The sequence below is a fragment of the Mytilus trossulus genome, unplaced genomic scaffold (assembly GCF_036588685.1).
Source record: "Mytilus trossulus isolate FHL-02 unplaced genomic scaffold, PNRI_Mtr1.1.1.hap1 h1tg000220l__unscaffolded, whole genome shotgun sequence".
Lineage (NCBI taxonomy): Eukaryota > Metazoa > Mollusca > Bivalvia > Mytilida > Mytilidae > Mytilus > Mytilus trossulus.
Window position 1 is genome coordinate 684,237 of NW_026963313.1, and position 22,311 is coordinate 706,547.

At 32.6% G+C, this 22,311-nt stretch overlaps 3 protein-coding genes across 3 annotated transcripts; all 3 read left to right on the top strand.

Moving 5' to 3' along the window:
- Positions 1-1,093: 1,093 nt before the first annotated feature.
- LOC134701133 (uncharacterized) lies at positions 1,094-7,791 on the top strand. The gene is made up of 5 exons (XM_063562280.1): positions 1,094-1,169; positions 1,667-2,020; positions 2,731-2,957; positions 3,361-3,568; positions 3,959-7,791. The coding sequence occupies exons 2-5, from the start codon at positions 1,753-1,755 to the stop codon at positions 7,411-7,413; spliced, it is 4,158 nt and encodes a 1,385-aa protein (XP_063418350.1). The 5' UTR covers positions 1,094-1,169; positions 1,667-1,752; the 3' UTR covers positions 7,414-7,791.
- A 3,737-nt stretch (positions 7,792-11,528) lies between these two features.
- Positions 11,529-18,709, top strand: LOC134701137 (E3 ubiquitin-protein ligase DZIP3-like). Its single transcript, XM_063562283.1, has 4 exons — positions 11,529-11,621; positions 13,894-14,249; positions 16,914-17,140; positions 17,779-18,709. Exons 2-4 carry the CDS (start codon positions 13,982-13,984, stop codon positions 17,866-17,868), a joined length of 585 nt encoding a protein of 194 aa, XP_063418353.1. The 5' UTR covers positions 11,529-11,621; positions 13,894-13,981; the 3' UTR covers positions 17,869-18,709.
- On the top strand, positions 18,613-20,562 carry LOC134701124 (serine/threonine-protein phosphatase 6 regulatory ankyrin repeat subunit B-like). Its single transcript, XM_063562268.1, has one exon. It carries the CDS (start codon positions 18,613-18,615, stop codon positions 20,560-20,562), a length of 1,950 nt encoding a protein of 649 aa, XP_063418338.1.
- Positions 20,563-22,311: the final 1,749 nt, after the last annotated feature.

Sequence of the window (22,311 nt, forward strand, 5' to 3'; positions counted from 1 at the left end):
AAGCGATTTTGTCAACATTTTACCTATATTAGATATATAGAAAATTTAAATAGCGCAAACTTTCAGAAAGACAAGATCTATAATTAAGTCAAATGACCATCAATGTCACTCGTCTACATTTTGAAGTTGGTTCCAGTTTGTAAAAAATAAATGCATTACTGGAAAGGGAGAAATATATAAAGGCAACAGTAGTATACCGCTGTTCAAAACTCATAAATCTATGGACAAAAACCAAAATCGGGGTAACAAACAAAAACCGAGGGAAACGCATTAAATATAAGAGGAGAACAACGACATAACACCGAAACGTAACACACACAGAAACGGACCAAGCATCAGACAAAACACCACGAAAATAACAAATATAACATGAAAACCAAATACATGATTTTGGGATAGACAAGTACCGTGCCACGTCTTATCTCAAAAATAAGAGAATACACAAAAGACTCAACGTTAAAATGCAACACACACATAAACGAACAATAACATAACAATGGTGATCTTCCTGACTTGGTATAGGACACTTTTAAAGGGGAATAAAAGTGGTGGGTTGAACCTGGTTTTGTGGCATGCCAAACCTCGCACTTTAATGGCAAAGTTAAATATAACATTGAGATGACAACATAATATTGCAGGACTACAATACAAATAAATAGGAGAACATATTAGACAAATAAAAATATGATTAATAGATAACAAAAAGCATCAGGTTTAAAATTCAATACGCCAAAAACTCGCCTTGTCCACACAAAAATCAACAGTGACGCCCAGATATAAAAGATCGAAAGTGAAAAAAGTACAAATTTGTACAGCACTGAAGATCAAAAGTTGAAAGGTTTCACCAAATACGGCATTGTTTTTATGCCCGGGATAAGAACATTCTTATTATATAGAACAATTCATGCTATTGCAAACAGTAATTTTATCAAATGTATATGAAATAGTTAACATAAAGAAACTGAAGTATTAACTAATTACAGAAAACTAAACCCGAATACATAACGCCAAGATATAAAAGATCGAAATCGTACAATGAGAAATCGTACAATGGTTTTCGTGAAGTCACGAGGAGATTCAATATGGCTGAACAAAATAGTCGGCGCATGTATACAAATGAAAATGATAAGATCATAGTGTTAGAGAATTGAATGTTTAAACATAAAGAGGTATGTCATATCCTAGAAAAATATCTAACAAAACGAACTATTTATATTGACAAGCTCTGCATGGATTATAAACAATATTTTTTGGGGAATAAGTGCGAGCTGAACCTAGGTCGCAATTTCGAACATTTTGAAATAGAAAAAACCCGTAGCTCTATGGTCCGCAAATAGTATAAAAATAACATAAGGACATAAGAGCTACGGTTCAACAGCTTTATTATACCAAGCTTTACAGATGTAGCTTCAGTTACAAAACTTTAACATGAATTTATTCAAGATTTTAATATAATTCAAAGTCGATTTAAAGCTTTTAAATGTCAAGATATCGACTTGAAAAAATGCAAATTTCTTTTTACTATGTCCCTATTACGCTTCCGAAATAGAACACGAAAATATATTCGCTGGCACCTTAACACAATTCCAATTTAATTTTTTGTCTGGGCTTTTATTAAATCTTTAAGAATGTTTTAGAAATAAACAATGTTTTATACTTCAAATAGGTTAGTTATGATGGCATATTATAAACAGAGTTCCTGACTAAATACTTGGGATCATTCTTGTTCAACAGAGGCTCTAAAGTGTAATTATGGCATCGATTTCACAACTTACGGAGGAAGAGGGAAACTTCACTCGATTTTTCTTGCTCAATTTTAAAGTATCACCTGAGATTGCAAGGAGATTCTTTGACGGAGTATTTCCACCAACACATTTAGCTCAAATCATCAACAATAGTATGAGTGTCATCATGAAGTTGAACAAATCCAAAAGAATAAATGCAGCCCAATTAGAAATACTAAGAGGTGTCCCTGGAACGGTATGGCCTTCATATCTCCCTCCGATGACCGGAACAACACGTAAATATTTATTTATAGAGTTTATAGTTGTCTAACGCATCTATTTTAATAAAGGTGTCACTTCAGTGCTGTTTTGATAATCCAACGTTTATTTAAAATCAAAACTAAATAAAAAAAAAACGCTTAAGAAATCCATAGCCAACGTAAAGCAAGAAATCAGAGCTTTGCCTGAGAGAGATGTGTTCATTAATTAAAGTGATTTCCAAAAATATGTTAAGTTAACACAAATAACGAAGTACTGGCTACCATCGTGACAAACCGCATCCGTGATATGAAACATTAATCAGCCAAAGGTCAAATGAAAATGATATAAACAATAATAGGTCATCTTATAGCCTGAGCATAACCATAAAGTTAAGAACGCTATAATTAATTATCAAAAGTACCAGGATTATAACTAAATACGCCAGACGACCCTAGAATTCTAGATTATATAGACAATAACTGTTTAGTGTTTATGAATATATCAGCTGTATTAGTACAAGGCTCGGAAACAAGGTGCATGCGAGCTTTTATCAAGCTATAACACCTGTTTCGAGCCGAGTACAAATAAAGCTATCCTGCAATTAATTCTGTAAAATTATTTGTGTTTTGAAAGACACAAAAACACATGTTTTGCATTTATTTTCGATTTGAAATCCCTTGAAGCCCGTGTAATACGAATATTGAAATACTTCAGCAGATATTGACACTTTTGGTTTTTTTTCCAGCAACCTGTTCCAAGGACTTTGATCTGACAATGATGATATGTCTGTTACGTAATATCGGAGGTTTAGCTAAACCCATCAATGGATGGGATCAACTTCCGCCTCCGAATGATACGTTGCCGGGAGCGCATTTTGCAACGCTGAAGTGGTACAGAAATCAGTTGGCACACACAACAGTTTCCTCTATGGATAACAATGCATTCGCACTCAAATGGACTCAAGTTGATCATGTATGTTGTAACAAGTAAAGCAAATTTCTTTAGTTTACATATTCATAATTGTAAATTACACATAAACAAAATAATAAAAAAATGTTAAATTACATGCCATTGGGTGGTGTATATATAAAATAAGATATTAGTAAAACATTATTCATAAAAAAAATATAATCAATTCAGTTTGTATGGTGCCGAACAAGTATGTTTACATGTCTATATGAAATTTGCTTCCCTTCCATTTACAAAAGGTTCACGATTAGGTAAGGTAGTCAAAATATAAAAGACACACCATTCCTCCCCAGCTAGCTAGGGCTCTTGAAATAGAGTATGATGTTCGTAACGAAGGATATATTCCGTTATGTTCTCTTCACAAATGAGATTATTATCAATAACTTGTATACCTTTCTTGTTTTAGGCACTGACATCTTTAAATAATGGTCAAAGACCACAACAGGTCACTGAAATCTTGAACTACGATCTTGATGGAGAGCAGGCAAAACTATTAGCCAAAGAAGAACTTAACCAACTGACAAAAGATTATCTGGATTGTGAAAAAGAAAAAGAACAGATAGAAATTGATTTCACTAATTACAAGGAGGAAAATCTTCCAAAAAACATTAAAGGTTTGTTGTAATTTATCAATATAACCAGTGTTATGCTTGACTTAACTTAACACTTGCCTGTTAGACACGACATCAAAAGATAAATGTAGGATATCAAACTTAATTCAAATAGTTTGGGTGTTGGGCGTAAACGTACTGTAAGTTTCGTGTATCTGTCAGGTGGGGGAGGGGAGGGGAGTGAAGTTAGGTATCAGTGAAAAAACATGTGAACTAATTTTTTTTATCCTACATTGAGCTTTTGATGTCGTCCCTTATAGTTTGAGACATTCAATTTATTTTATTTATCTTTTTTTCCCGTAATAAAACAGACGATATAAAAATCTTGTGTCATGTCAATTGTTCGTGTTAATGTTGTTGTTTTTTATTTGGAAATTATCTTTATCCTTACAGAAGTAAACGCTGCTTTCGTTGAAACATGGATAACAGAAGACGAAAGTTTTTGTGAGACAATGGGATCAGAACTTGTTTATGACAAAGTAAAGGAATGTAGCTGTATTGTTGTAACATCAAATTCAGGATCAGGAAAGACGGCCACCATCCGACATATCGCATTAAAATTTAAACTGGAAGGATTTGAAATTGTCCCCGTAGAGTCCCCACATGATATAATCAAATACAAAACAAATAAAACACAAATATTTCTTATTGATGATGTCCTTGGTAAATACGATTTAAGTCCGACCATGTTGGGTGAATGGGAAAAAATAAACGAAACGTTAATTAACTGTATCAACACGAGATTAGGTTCAACAAAATTATTGTGTACACTGAGATTACAAATAGCACTCCAAAAAAGATTTAAAAATGCATCCACAATTTTAAACAAAGTAGTCATAAATTTAGAGCACGCGTCTTATGCTCTTTCAATAGAGGAAAAGCAGAATATACTAATGAAACATCTAAGGAGAAGTAATCTAGAAAACGAAATTAAAACAAAGGAGATTGAAATAATGTGTGAAGCGAACTATGCATTTCCTCTTCTATGCAAATTGGTGTCAAATAATGATGAAAGATTCAAAGAAAGAATCATATTTTTTAGGCAACCATTATCACTTTTAAAAGAAGAACTTGATAAAATGAGTAATGACAATAAAAAGTTATATTGCATTTTGATATTATGTTTGTTGTTTGATGGTTTATTAAGTAGAAGTGTGTTTGACATTGACCAAACTGAATCTGATAAGAAAATATACAAAATAATGAAAACATGCGGACTACAGAGCGACATATCTAAGAAAGCACTTGAGGAAAGCGCTTATTCAGCTGTAGGATCTTATTTCACAAAGGACAGTTACAATTTCCGGTTTATTCACGATGCTCTTGAAGAGACTGTGGGTTGTCATTTCTGTACTTTGAATCCCGAAGAAATGTTTTCAGAATGTAATATCTTATTTATTAGAGATCGAGTAAGAGTTCAGTTACATACAAATGCTGATGAAAACACTGTGGTTTTACGGGAGGATGAACTAAATGAGATTCGTCTTAGACCGTTATATCATAGATTTTTGACCGAATTAAAATCTGGAAGATTTTCTAATTTGTTGATGAGTCAACTTTTTAATAGTAGAATCTTTGTTAATATATTTGGAACCCATTTAAAACCTGATCAGAGAACTTTTGATGAACCTTTTTCGAAGTCTAGTTCCGAGTGGCAACGGAGCATCTTTCAGTCTATCTTTCAAAAACAATCGAAAGATGAATTCAAAGATAACAGAGACGCCATTAATCGAGTTATGGAGGCTAAATGTAAAAGAAGTACAATCATGCACTGGATTGTGGCCTTCGGCTGTTATGAATTCTTTCGATATGCTTGGAGCGTGTTGACACCTTCAAAACGTAAAGAGATTCTAGGTAGAGACTATAAATCAAAACCCTTATCAAAGTCATTCTTTCCTTTAGCAGTTCTTGGTGGAAGCTTAGATATTGTAAAAGAATTAATTGATACTGGAGCAGATGTTAACTGCTTTTCAGAATTTTTTGAAACTCCTTTATATATCGCAGTTAAGTCAGGAAGCTGTGATATGGTACACCTACTTTTAAAAAAAGGAGCTCATATAAATCTACGATTATGGTTTGACATGAAGGTTCCTATTTTAGTCATTTCAAACAACAACCAATTAACCAGTTTGATTCTAAAATACGATTTAAACCAGACCAAACTTCACAAAGCAGTCCGAAATAACGATCTACATATTTTGAGATCAAATATATCATGCAAGATTATTGATTCTAAAACAAACAGCGGATGGACAATCCTACACTATGCTGTATTATCAAATAATATAGAAGCTGTAAAGATTTTATTCCAAGAAGAATTGTATCAAAACGATGATTTGGTTTTGCGTAGAAAGCCGACACCAAAAGTAAGCATAGCTGACAATAACGGGCTTAACGCAGTTCATCTAGCAGTTATAACTAATAATATTGAAATACTTTCAATTCTGCTTCGTAAAAGAGTTGATGTTCATGCTCGTGATGATTTTGACAGAACCCCTTTACATTACACAACTAGTAAAATTGCTATAGAATTATTGCTAACTCATAGCTTTCAAAACCAGTGTTTTGCGACTAAGCTTAATGCAAATGACTTTAGGGTGTATGAAATACCACGTATATCTGTTTTCAAGACCACATGGTTAAACATAATTGTACACACTTCTTTTAGAAAGTTTTGTCGAGATTTTATTAATATGCCTGACAGTGAGGGAAACACACCTTTGCATTCGGTTATAACAAGGTGCATTTTAAAACAGCAAAGCAGTGATTGTATACAAACATTATTAGAGAATGGGGCCAATCCTTGTTTGTTCAATGACATGGGCATTTCAGCATTAGAGCTAATTGGAAGCTACAGTGGTACAGACGAATACATCAATAACAGTGCAAAATTTATACAATTACTCAAGAAGACTCATATTATATTCGCTTTTTTCATGTTCGTCCTTATTACATTCGCTATATGCCTACTAAAGAGTATTCCATACATACTTCATACGGAAAGTCAAAATGCGAGTTATTGCAATGAACTTGATACACAATCGGATAATATTATCTTATTACAGTTGACGAGAAGCCGTTACATTATATTACTGGTTATTGTACCTTTTTTGTTATTTTCGTCAATAATGTATGACAATAGGTGTTCAATTCACATGCGATGGTTTTTACTTTTGTTATTGGTAGCATGTGGTTCTTTTGTATTATTTGGTGCATATGTGTACATTCAATTCGTATATAGCAGCATCTTTAAAATAACTGTATTTGTTATTTTATGTATGTTGAGTATAAAGATAATGGGAGTTTTAACATATATTTTATTCAAGATATTTAAGGATAGGAAAGTACTAAATATAAAGTTCTCAATGTTGTACGAATGTTGTATAGTGTATATTTTAACGTTTTCTTTTTTTACAATTGTCCAAATTATTTATATTGGTGAATCAGAATTTTATACACTGCCCGATATAAATACAATGAAACTAACAGCTTTAAATTGTACAGAGCTTATTCCTAACAATATATCATGTTCTGCCTATAATATCACTTACACAATGGGTGTAGATTTTTTTGTACAGTGTCGTAATGACCTAAATTTTACAAGTTATAATGGTACATTTATAGTAGCTTCAGAAGTTATACACTGGTCAGTAATGGTCTGCATAGATTTAATTTGGTTACATGTTATATGTATCTATTTTGTTTTCTACTGTTTATCAGTATTTGCTAGGAAGGTAACAACACTATCTAAGTATTATGGAAATACACCAAAACTAAAGTTGTATCCTTATCCGGAAATATTTTTGTTTTTCTATGTAATCATCCTTGCATCAGTACATCTAATATAATCGAACAAAAAATCAAAACTTAAAATTTGGAAACCAAAAATTTATAATAACCGACACATATTAAAGAGCTATCCAAAAAGGTTCCAAAACCAAATAGTCAAATCCATCTAAGGTTGATCTTACTCAGGTAGTTGAAACCTCTATTTCAAAGTTAATGAAGAACAATTTTTAGAAATATATGTTATCAACCATGTGATTCTATGCTCACCGACATGTGTTTTGTTGTAAAACATTCTCAGAAATCTGCTGGTTAGACTTCTCCGAGTGATATATACTCGAGGGTAAATACGTTCGACACGTTTTTGTCTAGTTTACGCTGAGTGCAAAGAACGTACAGTCCGGCGGCTACGGCGTAAATTATTTGTCATAACCGTTATATTTGTGGACGGAGATTTTCTGGATGCCAATATCATAAAGTTTCCGGCAATTATATGTCCATTGTCCAAAAACTCTTTTTCGTAGTTTATCCACTGCTTATTATTAATTTTATAAATCATCTGAATTCCTTATATGTGATGAGTATAAATAGGATGAATATATATGTAAATAAACTTATCATATATTCAAGGATTGAACTTTGTACGCCTGACACGTGTTTCATTTACAATGCCCATCATGAAACAGACAGGCGAAATATGGCAAAGGAACTTTCAAACTCACAAGTCGAAAAAAAACTGACACGCTATGACATGTGCAATCATTGCAATATCTAAAGTCCGTTAGATACTATAAACAATAGGCATTTTTGCACTTGTCCCAAGTCAGGAGTTTCTTATGTATAATACGGAGTTTAGTATGACGTCCATTATCACTGAACAAGTATATATTTGTTTAGAGGCTAGTTAAAGGACGCCTCCATGTGCTGGAGTTTTTCGCTTAATTATAGACCCATTAGTGGCCTTCGGCTGTTGTCTGCTCTATAATCGGATTGCTGTCTCTGTGACACATTCCCCAGTTCCATTCTAATTGTATCATCTTTCTGACTTTGATATTACATTCATGGTTCATTTGTCCATGTCAAGTTGTTGTTGTTGGTCTGTTCCTCAGACATTATAGGACACATATTAACTATTTGACGAAAGCTTAAGGGATCATTAAAATATGTACATGTCTGCTTGGCATGGTCATTTGACCTAGACTGCATTTTCATGTTTCGATTACCAATGTAAAATTGCCATGTTTTTTTGTGTGTTATTAGTGTTTATAGTTGCTTTAAATTTGCTATCATACTTTAACTTTAACATACATATAGAAAATAACTGTTATATAAGCCAAGATTCTGTACGACAAGTAAACACTCAGGACATCAAACAACATAAAAAAAACTATAGACTTTCCATGAGTAACTCGACTATACTGACATATAAGACACATGTTAAATGTACCCAAAATACAGAATTCAACAACGCAGTAAACATACAACAACTCAGCACAACATGATCCAACGGATCCATGCGTATAAGAAGGTAAAAACATAATGGACGATACAGGATATATTGTTAACGAACAACTTCGTCTCCAAAAGTGAAAATAAGACATTTTAACTAAATACACACATCTCGGCCAAACAGTCGGAAATAGGTCACGTTCGGTACAAAGCAGACAATACGACGAAGATGGTTAACCACACACAATCTAAGCGGGATAAAACTGTCGTTAGTTAGTTTATACACTGATACTTTGTATATATCAACCAACTCGTGATGGTATGACATTTTTGATCTTTTTGAGCAGTTTCTGCGTAAGAAAGACACTCCTGTTCATGAAGTTCGTATAGTTTGATCATGTACGGGCATAACGAATCAATATGTAGACACCATACGACGAAACAGAGGGTAGGTTACTGCTGAGAAATGTGAAATTCAAAAAATGGAAGTAAAAATTATCACGTTTGTCATATATTTTAGTCTGAATTCGTCCATTTGTCAATATTGGGGAAAAGATACAGGCAAGAAGTAGACCTTCTAGTATCAGTAGAATCCTTTATTTCAAGTTTACTGAAATGTATGAGATGCAATCCTGACTGAAATATGGGTTTTCAGTGAAAGGACATCATATATATATTTGAAAGTAAAATTTGGAAAGGTGCTATTTCTATTTATCTTTTAGAAGGTTCTTTATTACTGTAAATTCAGAAATTATTGCGTGCATCTATTATTGCGATTTTGTCATCTTACAATTGAATGCGATTTTAATTTTTACGATTTTGAGAAAAGTCATGCTTAATTCAGTTAAAATATTACAAATGCGAGTTTTAATTATTGCGTTCAAAACTCAGTCGCATTATTCGCATAATTAAAACCTCGCAATAATTTCTTAATTTACAGTAATTCTGCTTCGTATTGATACTGAATTTCCTCATTCGTGTCATTGAAACACCTAAGATGATAGAACGTTGTAACGTTATCAATCAATCTGTTACGAATGAGTTATTCTGCCTCAATACATACAAGTATGACATAAGTTTGAATAAATTTTAAAAATTTCAATCTGAATTTTGATTTAAGTCAACATGTTTAAAAAAAACAAAATCAGCGTGATTACTGTTATTCTAGTATAACTTAAAATAGTTAGAGACACTAGCTTTTAACGATGTATTCCTAAGAACATGTATTTTGTGACAGATGTTTTCTCGGTTTCTTTAAGGTCCGTAGCGGTATAAGAGGTTTTTGATTTACAAGTTATTTCTTATCCAGAAATAACACTTTCTAAATCCAGGTATTCGTTCTTCTTTGGATTCCATTTGACCGTGCAATCCATCGCTTAAAACTTGGAATCGTTTTCCTTTATCTTTTGCTATTGTTCTGATTGAATATAACACTGGTTTTTTTCTACCTTTACGTAAACTAATACATGAATCAAAAAATGTACAGTTTTAATACGCTAGTAATTTTGGATGTATTCAACCTATCAATCATATCTGTATCGTGTGCACAACGAGCTTTAAGCGTGAATTGGGCGTACGAGAAGCGTACCTTAGCGTTTTTCGGGCTTTCAAGTAACGTATGTTGGTGTATGTATGGCGTCTGTCTAACGTAAATGGAATGCCCGCTACGAAGGGAAAAAGTCTCAAGAAAGTATTTGAGACGCGTCCCGGACGTATCTTGGACGATAATTCGTGCTTTTGACATGTGTGGGAGGTTTAACTATGGGGTGTTTGTTACAAACAACACACCCGCATAAGTGTTAGTTTAAGTCTAAGAGCTTGAAGCGTCAACAATGTGCCCTAAACGTATCCAAAACTTATCTGTAGCGTTTCCAACGCACTTGTAGCGTATGTATTACATGCGTGTAGCGTACAGGTTTACGCTTGACAAACGCTTGAGCTGGATGAAAAAGTTTATGCTACATAAAAATGTCCTGCAATTATAGCGTTTGCCAAGCGTATACCTTTGCATTTCGACGTACTTCAAACTTCATGCTTAGCGTCCCTCTTGCGTGCATCTAACGTATACGTAGTTTGTCAATTTTCTCTGTACGACTGGTGCGCACCGGTCTATACGATAATTTGTGAGACCGGTATTAGAGCACATTGCTCTCCTCATATAAGCAAATGTTTAAAGCTTGATCAAATTCTTCAAAAAACATTTGTCGTTTGAAATAATGACCTTGCGTCTGGCGTACTAAATTATAATCCTGGTACCTTTGATAACTATTTACTACTTTTTGTATCTGTTCTGATTGTGTTTCAAATATTTTAAAATCTGTTACTGAGTTTTATAATATTCTACTATATTTCTATGGTTACCAAGCTATAAACGGCAATTTTTTTAAAGAAAGCTTTTACTTGTATGCTATTAAATTTAGTACTGCTGTGTAAAGATATGATACATAACACATCTTTACACACTGGATTAATTCAGTTCTTTAGTTTAATATTATACATCAAATATTCTGTTGTTTATTATTATTGCGTGGCCTATTTACATACAGATATCAATGTGTGTATTAAAAGGAGATTCACTGTTACTGAAATTGGTTGGTAGTGCAGATGAACAAATCTTAAGAATGTAAAACTATGTATAGAAGTGTGTGTTTACGGGAATTAAAGTTGTAGATTCACGTGATCACAAAACATTTAATAAAAGTTGTGTTTCTGGTTAAATTTGGATACTATGGATGAACTTTAATTAGTGATATTAATCATATTATTAAGACATTACAAATATTTGTCTCTTGCCTGCTTACGAAAACAACAGGTTAAATATGTAAGTGAAATTATTTGTTTTTATTTTCAAATTTACTGTAATTCAGTATAAATTTGACCAACTTAAAATAGAAGCTATCAATAGCTAATTTGGAAGATAAAATTGTCCTTTTTCTTTTCTGTTTTATTCGGATTATTGCCATTGTTCAGTCCTTTTGCGGACGAAACTTATTCCCAGAGGTTAAACTCTTTTAATATTTATATGTTTGACATTATTCTGTAGATATATTATAAGAGATTTTGTGAAATGCCTTCCTATATAAAGTTTAAATACATGTTTACATAACACCTCATAACATTTCATAACACAATAAATATCATCAACAAATATGCGTGATTTACCATACATACACACAGAAAAAAGTAAAATATTAGAGTCTGGATAAATTATGTAAACTTTTATTTCAAAAACTTTTCTATTCTTTCTATTTAAGCAACCAAGTGTTCTCTATTCTTTTTTTACTATATTTGTTTCTCTATTCTTATTTTTTTTCTTTAATTGTTCTGTTTCACTTAACCATTGGTGAAACAGAAAAACAAAAGAACGAACTATACACATCAGTCGAAAAAGGCAAAACTCGTCAGATTGATACAAATACATCTAACAAAAACCCAGAGTGGACGTGGTCAGTTTATTTTCGACTTATGAGTTTGATAATCAATTTGCTATCCTTCAGATCTTTTTGGTGAATAGATCACTGAAGAATATTTTTTGAATTAGATAAATATTCATAGCATAAAATGCAGGATATTTTCTTTAATCATGTAAATTTAACTAAAATGAATGTATTCCAAAGAACTATTACACGAAATAAGTAAAAAAAAAACAAAGAAACTGATAACTGGATCTTTTAACTGGAGAGGAAATAATTGTTAGTTTGTTTTGTCCCATGAAATGTAGTTTTATAACAGAAAATACTTAACCTTTGCCAGTTGTTTGATTAAAATTAGAAAGAAAACCACTTGAAACTAACCTATTTACAATCACGAGTCAGTACCGATAGACGGAAATGTTATATTTGTTTAAAGTGTATCTGAAAATGAATAACAAAAACAGATTACAATAATCATACCAGTCTGGATTTTAAAAGGACATAATTATGTTTAAAATTACATTTTCAACAGAACAGAAATTATATATGCATATTTGTTATCTGAAATTATGAAGAACTATTATTATGGTTGTAAAAGTAATTGTATACCCGCCCATGATAGAAGAAAGTGCGGCATAATGTTTTCTATTTTGTGCGTCTGACCGTAAGTCCTGTCAGTATCAGGTTACGTTTTTGTTGCAGTTATATTATTATGCAAATAAATTATACCATTTATGACAACTTGAACTGTTTATATTATATCCTATTTACACGGTTAACTGAACATACAAAAGTGATAAATACATTCTAACCATTCGGGACCTTCCAATAATAACTATGTTGAATGAATTTTCTCATTGTTGAAGGCCGAATGGTGACTTATAGTTTACAACTTCTATTCCATTTGGTCCCTAGTGTAAAATGAAGTAATTATTTATATAGGCGGCAATGGAGCTTTTTTTAGTTCTCCGTTTTCACTATAAGCATAATAAAAAAAACGTTTAAAAACTTAAAATTAATAACACGGCAGCACAAAATATATTTACTTGTAGTTTTTGGATGTTGGCGCCAATCCTCCTTATTACTTTCTGTTAACTTTAAAATGTTTACAATGTGCTTTTAAAAAAGAACTCATAATGTACGGAATAATAGATCAACTAAAAATCTAGGAAGTTAATTTGGAACTAAACACATTGGCGGATGGAGGACTTTAAAAATATACCTCACTGACTGCCATGGGAGGAGGCCGCTACAGTCATGCTTCAGTGATTGCCTGTTTAATAAAAAAAAATCCCGCCAAAGAGGGTGGCACTGGTCCCCGCCCCCTGGATCCGCCTATGAATCAAGCTGAATGTAAAAAGCTGAATACTGAAAATATAATACAAACTGTGAAAAATTAATAAAAAATATTTGTTGCCTTGGCTTTCATTAATACTGAAAGATTGTTATACAAATAAACAATGTTTTTATACCTCTGGCATAGATAATCATAGCTGGATTTGGCAAAACTTTTAGGAATTTTGGTCTTCAATGCTCTTCAACTTCGTACTTTATTTGGCCTTTTTAACTTTTTTGGATTCGAGCGTCACTGATGAGTCTTTTGTAGACGAAACGCGCGTCTTGCGTATGTACAAAAAATAGTCCTGGTATCTATGATGAGTCTATTTATACTTCAAACAGGTTGTTAATGATGACATATATGATAAACGGAGTTCCTGACTAAATACTGGGTATCATAATTGTTCAACAGAGGCTCTACAGTGTAATCATGGCATCGATTTCACAACTTACAGAAGAAGAGGGAAATTTCACAAGATTTTTCTTGCTCAACTTTAAAGTATCACCTGAGATTGCAAGGCGATTCTTTGACGGAGTATTTCCACGAACACACTTAGCTCAAATCATCAACAATAGTATGAGTGCCATCATGAAGTTGAACAAATCAAAAAGAATCAATGCAGCCCAATTACAAATACTAAGGGGTGTCCCTGGAACGACATGGCCTTCATATTTCCCTCCGATGACCGGAACAACACGTAAATATTTATAATAGAGTATATAGTTGTCTAACGCATCTATTTTAATTTTCAAAATGAAATCTTGATATCTTTTTTAATTGCAGTTTTAATACATCTTTAGCAACTTACAATCACACACCACAATCGGAAATACATCAGATGTTGTTCTACCTCAAATTATGTATTAAATGGACTATCATTCCTAATGATATCCTAAACCCAGGAGTGAACGACATGATTTTTAACATACCTTTTTACATTTATCCGTTTTTTAATGTTTAAACTATAAAGAACAAAAGTTTAACCCACCTAGGCCGTAGGGCTTGTGAGGTTTTTCCATCAGTCGGCGTTCGTCGTTTGTCGTCGTCGTGCGATTTCTTTTACAAATAATCTCTTCTGAAACAGCTCAGCCAAAAACCAAAGTTGTCCACTATTGTTATGTTGTTACATGTATTGGGTTATATACATTTAAAATGTTTCTGATGACTCCGCTTACCAACCAAGATGGCCGACATGCATGAAAATAGAACATTGGGGTAAAATATAAATTTGGTCTTTTATTTTGAAAACCGCTATCAATAGTAAAAATCTGACAGGGTCAGTATTGTTCAGAATGGAAAGCTTCATCAATTATCACACTTTCATATTCATGTTTTTGGAGTAAATGACCTAAAATGACGATTTATTTTCCTTTTTCCCATTTTGCCTTTCATCTGGAAACTATAACATATAGCTTAAGAGAGAAACTTTAAACAGCAAAACTGATCAACAGGACACGATTTTCAAATAAGTTCGTAAAGCAAAAGTCTTCTATCGACTCCTTATTAGAGTTAATGCCCTTTAATGACAATTTTATATATATTTTGTTTTTGACTTAAATTTTAAAAGCTACAATAGATTGATTTTACACTTTAAACAGTTTAAGTGATCCGCAAGACAAGATTTACAAATAAGTCTGAGTTCTTCAGAGGACTGTTTGTTGAAATTATTGCTCTCTTAATGACGATCTTTATCCATTTTGTCTATTATCTTTTAAAAAAACTATAATAAATGGATTGAAACTTAAGAATATGATAAAAAGACAAGATCCGCAAACAGGTCAAATTCTGCCTGAAGTTAGTAAAGAGGAGTGATGAAGATTTTGTTTTACCCTTTTTTGTTTCGTGTTTTTGGGAAAAACTGAATAAAATGGAAAGAAACTTTAAACAGTAGTCGATAATGTTGAAGGTGAACGTAGACCTAGGTTAGCGCCACATGTTCTTAAGAGCGTTTAGTTTTGTTTTCTGTTAAATTGTTCCTTTTAAAATTGTTACACGATGATGACTGTTGTACCCATATTTTTTATCTAGTATGTCTGTTTAGTTCACGCATCATTGTAAATATGACGGAATTTGATGAGACTGTCAACAAATTGAGAGGTTTAGCGCTATAAATCAGGTTTAATCCACCATTTTCTACATTTGAAAATGCCTGTACCAAGTCAGGAGTATGACAGTGTTTGTCCATTCGTGTTTGATGAGTTTTGTCATTTGATTTTGCCATTTGATCATGGACTTTCCGATTAGATTTTTTTCTGACATCCGTATTTTGTGATTTTATCTTTTAAATAAAAATAAAAAAGATGTGGTATGATTGCCTATGAGACAACTATCCACAAAAGACCGAAATGACACAAACATCAACAACTATAGGTCACCGTAAGGCCTTCAACAATGAGCAAAGTCCATACCACATAGTCAGCTATAAAAGGCCCCGATAAGAAAATGTAAAACAATTCAAACTAACGGCCTTATTTATGTAAAAAAATTAACGAAAAACAAATATGTAACACATAAACAAACGACAACCACTGAATTACAGGCTCTTGACGTGGGACAGGCACATACATAGATAATGTGGCGGGGTTAAACATGTTAGCGCGATCCCAACCCTCCCCCTAACCTGGGACAGTGGTGTAACAGTACAACATAAGAACGAACTATAAAAAAAAGGTTTAACTCATCAGATAGACAAAAAATACAAGTGGACGTGGCCGGGTACTCATACATCCCGACACAAAAAGACACAATGAACAGATCTGTTATCTGACAGCTAGTTCAAAGCCACGAACAACTAATAGAAAAAGTCATGCCTCTAAGACTAAACAATCAATCTATACAAATCAAACATACAATGGATTTAGTGTAAAGACGTCATAAACAGCCAGAGAAAAACCTTGTGCAATGCCAAGTTACAGGTATCGACAGATTGTAGATCCATGAAAATGTATATGTATATAACATACTAGTAATATCTAGTTAGCTGTTAATCTACTGATAACAAAATCAATATTTATACCAATAAAAACAATATTCAATGATCTTATTACAGTGTTGAATAGGTAACCTTTTAGAATAAGTTTATTTAAAGGAGCAACAAGTTTACATGATGTTATGTCCGTTTATTTTTGGATCCATAGAACTGTTGCGGATCTTGGTCACACTTGGCTTGCATATAATCGACTGTGAGCGTTCATGATGAAGGAAAATCTAGCAAAGCACTTCGTACGCTCGAAATTATAAACGTGTTCTTTTTCTTTTTTTATATTATGATGCTGTATGTTTGTGAGATTATTGAACGTTTTGAAAATATCATTAATGTGTGAAATACTTAAGCAGATATTGAAACTTTTTTTTCTTCTAGCAACCTCTTCCAAGGACTTTGATTTGACAATGATGATATGTCTGTTACGTAATATAGGAGGTTTAGCTACACCTACCAATGGATGGGATCGACTTCCTCCGCCGAATGAAATTTTGCCGGGAGCAGACTTGGCTACACTGAAGTGGTACAGAAATCAATTGGCCCATACAACAGTTTCCTCTATGGATAACAATGCATTCGCACTCCAATGGGCTCAGGTTGATCAAGTATGTTGTAACACGTAAAGCTAATTTCTTTGGTTTGTTTACATATGCATATTTGTAACTGACATAACATTGCTTAAAATATGTGTTAGAATACATTGGTGATATATATATAAAATAAGATATAAGTAAAATGCTATTCCTTAGAAAAAATTAAATCCCTTCAGTAAGGATTGTGCTGAACGAGTATGTTAACATGTCAAATTATAAACATGTCTAAAAAAAAATTGCTTTCTTCTTTTCCAAGTGGTTCAGAATTAAGTATGGTAGTCAAAATACAATTCATCTCATAGCTAGGTTCTTGAAACACTGTATGTTGTACCTAAAGAGGGACATATTCCGTTATGTTCTATTCAAAGATAAGATTATTATCAATTACTTGTATACATTTCTGATTTTAGGCACTGACATCTTTAAATAATGGTCGTAGACCACACCAGGTCATTGAAATCCTGAGTTACGATCTTGATGGAGAACAAGCAAAAACAGTTTTAAGTGACTAAATTTACAGATGTCTTATCAATTGTGTCATGTAATTCATTTAATTCATAACTTTAATAAGTTGGATATATTCTTTTTTTTGGCCCAATATTTCTATTTCAATTTTACTGAATATTTACAAAAACTTATAATCTTTACAGAAGCCAATGCAGCTTTCGTTGAAACATGGATTAAAGATGACAAAACGTTTTGTGAGACAGTGGGATCAGAAGTTGTTTATGATAAAGTAAAGGATTGTAACTGTATTGTGGTAACATCAAAATTGGGGTTAGAAAAGACAGCCACCATTCGACATATCGCATTGAAATTTAAACTGAAAGGATTTGAAATTGTCCCCGTAGAATCCCCGATTGATATAATCAAATATAAAACAAATAAAAAACAAATGTTTTTTATTGATGATGTCCTTGGAAAATACAGTTTAAGTCCAACCCGCTTAGGTGAATGGGAAAGATTGAACGATAAGCTAATGAATTGTTTAAACACACAAATTGGCTCGAAAAAAATATTGTGTACTCTGAGATTACAAATAGCTCTCCAAAAAAGATTTAAAAATGCAACGACTATTTTAAACAAAGAAGTCATAAATTTAGAGCACGAATCTAATGTTCTTTCAAAAAAGGAAAAGAAGATAATATTATTGAAACATCTACGGAGTATTACTATAGAAAAAAACAATTGAAACAGAGGAGCTTGAGACAATGTGTGAAACAAATTATGCATTTCCTCTTCTTTGCAAATTAATTTCAACTAATGAGGAAAGATACAAAAAAAGAATGACATTTTTTAAGCAACCATTATCGCTTCTAAAAGAGGAACTAGATAAAATAAGGAATGACGATAAAACGTTATATTGTACTTTGGTAATATGTTTGTTGTTTGATGGTTCATTAAGTAGAAGTATGCTTGATATTGACTCGACGGAATCTGATAAGAAAATATACAAAATAATGCAAACTTGCGGACTTCAAAACATGTCTAAGAAGGCACTTTGGGAAAGCGCATTTTCTGCTTTAGGATCTTATCTTACAAAGGACAGTTACAATTTCAGGTTTATTCACGATGCTCTTGAAGAAACTGTGGGTTTTAATTTTTGCACTTTTAATCCCAAAGAAATGTTTGAAGACTGTAATATCTTGTTTATTCGAGATAGAGTCAAAGTTAGTTCCAATGTAAACACAGATGGCAATTTTGAACAAAATATTGTGATTCTTCGGGAAGATGATTTGAATGAGGATCATGTTAAACCTTTATACACTAGACTGCGGACTGAATTAAAACGGGGAAGATTTTCGAATTTGTTGATGAGTGGTCTTTGTAAAAATAGAAACTTTGTAGAAATATTTGGAACCCATGTTAAAACAAATCAGGGAAAATTGAAATTCACTGGACCCTTTATGAGGGATAGTTCTGAGCGGAATCAAAGCAACGATCAATCTTTTTTAAAAAGAATTTTCGATAATGCATCAAAAAATGAATTCCAAGATAACAAAGATGCAATAAGTCGAGTAATAGAGGCTTCAACTAACAGAAGTAATCTGATGAACTGGATTGTCGCCTTTGGCTGTTATGAATTCTTTACATTTGTCTGGAGCGAGATGACACATTTAGATCGTAAAGGATTTCTAGGATTAGATGATGCATACAACACCGATTGGTCGCCAGGCATCAAACAATCGCCCAACCCCTTTTCAAAGTCGTTTTTGCCATTAGCTATTCTGGGTGGTAGTTTAGATATTGTGAAAACATTAATTTCTGATGCCGCAGATGTTAACTGCTTTTCAGAACTTTTCGAAACATCTTTATACATAGCAGTTAAATTAGGGCGCTATGATATGGTACACTTACTTTTGAACCACGGGGCACAGGTAAATCTACGATTATGGTTTGACATGAAGATCCAAGTTTTAGTCACTGCAAATAATTACCAATTAACCAGTTTGATTCTTCAGTATGATTTAAATCAGACCAAACTTCATAAAGCAGTCCGACATAACGATCTACATATTTTGAGATCAAATATTTCATCCGATATTATTGATCATAAAACAAAGAGCGGATGGACTGTCCTACATTACGCTGTATTATTAAATAATTTAGAAGCTTCGAAGGTTTTATTCGATGATGGATTGTCACAACGCGATAATAGATTGTTACAACGCGATGATAGATTGTTACAAAGTGATGATTCTTTACTTAGCAGAAGGCCGACACCTAAAGTAAACATAGTTGACAATAACGGACATACTGCTCTCTACATAGCAGTTATAAACAACTCAATCGAGATACTTTCTCTTTTGCTTCGTAATAAAGCTGCCGTCAATATTCGGGATTATTTCAATAGACTCCCTTTACATTATACAACTAGTCAAAGTGTGACACAGTTATTGCTTACTCACAGCTCTCAAAACAAGTGTTTGCCGACTAATGAAAACGCAAATGAGATTAGAGAGTATGGAAAAGGACCCATATCAGTTTTTAAGACCGCATCTTTGAATATAACTATACAAACTGCCTTTAGAGATGTTTGTCGCGATTGTGTAAACATGCCAGACAATGAGGGAAATACACCCTTACACTCCGTGTTAAAAAGGTGCCTTATAAAAAAGGAAAACAGTGATTGTATAGAAACATTGTTAGAGAATGGGGCCAATCCTTGTTTATTCAATAACATGGGCATTTCAGCTTTAGAGTTAAGTAACTGTTGTGATACGGAAGAAAGATACATAAACAATATTGCAAATTATAAACAATCACTTTATAAGACTCATATTGTATTTGCTTCTGCTACGTTCCTCTTTATTGCATTCGCTGTTGGCTTGCTAATGAGTTTTCCATATCCTTATATGATTAATAAGGAACACCACAATGTTATTGCAATGGACAAGTCGCAGAATCAGATAATAGTATATTGGTACAAGTGACGAGAAGCATATACGGTATTTTATTAATTTTGTTGCCTTTTTTGTTATTTTCGTTGATAATCTATGACCATAGGTATTCAGGTCACCTGCGATGGTTTTTAATTTTGTTGTTATTAGAATGTGGATCTTTCGTATCGATTGTTGTATTTGTTTACGTTCACTTCATAAACAATTTTATGTTTACCTTGACTGTAATAATTATTTGTCATATGTTATCTATAAAGATAATGGAATCTTTAACATATGGGATATTCAAGATATTCAAAGATAGGAAAATACTTAATATGGATTGCTCACAATTGTACGAATGGTGTGTCCTCTATGTATTTCTTTTTATTTTTGTTGTAGGTTTACAGCCGATAGTTTTTAATGTAAAGATCTTTAAGTATAATCTATATGCGATGCCCGATATAAATACCCTGAAACTAACAGCTTTAAATTGTACAGAATTCATTCCTATAAATATCTCATGTACCAGTTCTGCCTATAATATTACTTACAAAAAAGGTGTTGATTTTTCTACACAGTGTCGTAATGATCCCAATATAACAAGTTATAATGGTACATTTGTAGTAGAATCAGAAGTTATAGACTGGTCAGTAATGGTTGGCATCAATTTAGTTTGGTTACATGTTATATGTATGTACTATTTTTTATACTGTCTATCAGTAGTTGGTAGAAAGGTAGTCATGTTAACATCTAAGATTTTCGTACATAAACCGAAATTACAGATGGTTAATTATCATGCAATATTTTTGTATGTTTATTTCCTCTTGCTCTCTGCATGTTATTTTAACAAAGAACAAAACATCCTTTAGCTAACTTGGGCTCTAAGAGCCATGAGTTTAAGCCATCACTTGGCGCCCGTCTTAGTCCGTCGTCTGTCGTCTGTCGTCGTCATGTCGTCGGTGGCGGCAGCTGCTATTTAAAAAATCTTCCCCTCTTAAACTACTGGGCCAAATACCTTCAAACTTTAACTAAATGTTCCTTATGGTATCTAGTGTATAAATTGTATCCGAAGTTTTGATCCATCGACAAACATGGCAGACATGGCTAAAAGAAGAACACATTGTTTTGTCTTATATCTCAAAAACTAAAGGTTTTTGAGCAATTAAATCTAACATGGGGTAAATATGTTGATTTGGTCAAGATTTATCAGTCCTTTTTTCAGACAATCCGAAGAACCCATTGCTTGTTTTTAAGAAAATTTTGCAGTTTTTTTGTTATTATCTTAAATATAATTGAAGATAAAGGTAAGCTCTAAACAGCAAAAATGTTCATCAAAGTAAATCTACAAAAAAAATATTATGACCAAAATTGTCAATTGATCCTTTAAGGAGTTATGCCCTTTAAGGATGTTCGCTTGTCAGGTTTTGGATTTTTGTCAGATTTTCGGAATCCTCTGGTTTTATCCATTTGAATGTCCATTGATCCCTATTTTTCTTTTTATAAATCTTTTACTTGTATTATAATAATCTATTCTTAAAAGTCTAATAAAATTTTATTTAATTTTTAATTGTTTTTTATAAACTTTAACTTGTCAAATATAAAGCTATGAAAAGTCAAGCGATAACATTTTCCCGTCAAAATTGCAATGGCTTATATCTCTAAAACAACCACATCGACCTCTTTATTTTTCTTGCTTTTTTTATTCCTTAATTCCCCTATCAATATATACTAGTGTAATGAAATGCTATTTATTTTGAAAGTTAGTAGCGAACTTTCTTAAGGACAATTTTTCACAAGTTA

What these genes read in the sequence shown, in the direction of transcription:
- LOC134701133 (XM_063562280.1), top strand. Translation starts at nt 1,753, where the DNA reads ATGGCATCGATTTCACAACTTACGGAGGAAGAGGGAAACTTCACTCGA. An exon ending in AATGGACTCAAGTTGATCAT is followed by an intron (nt 2,958 to 3,360) that starts GTATGTTGTAAC and finishes TTCTTGTTTTAG; the next exon opens with GCACTGACATCTTTAAATAA. An exon ending in TCTTCCAAAAAACATTAAAG is followed by an intron (nt 3,569 to 3,958) that starts GTTTGTTGTAAT and finishes TTATCCTTACAG; the next exon opens with AAGTAAACGCTGCTTTCGTT.
- LOC134701137 (XM_063562283.1), top strand. Translation starts at nt 13,982, where the DNA reads ATGGCATCGATTTCACAACTTACAGAAGAAGAGGGAAATTTCACAAGA. An exon ending in TCCGATGACCGGAACAACAC is followed by an intron (nt 14,250 to 16,913) that starts GTAAATATTTAT and finishes TTTTTCTTCTAG; the next exon opens with CAACCTCTTCCAAGGACTTT. An exon ending in AATGGGCTCAGGTTGATCAA is followed by an intron (nt 17,141 to 17,778) that starts GTATGTTGTAAC and finishes TAATCTTTACAG; the next exon opens with AAGCCAATGCAGCTTTCGTT.
- LOC134701124 (XM_063562268.1), top strand. Translation starts at nt 18,613, where the DNA reads ATGTCTAAGAAGGCACTTTGGGAAAGCGCATTTTCTGCTTTAGGATCT.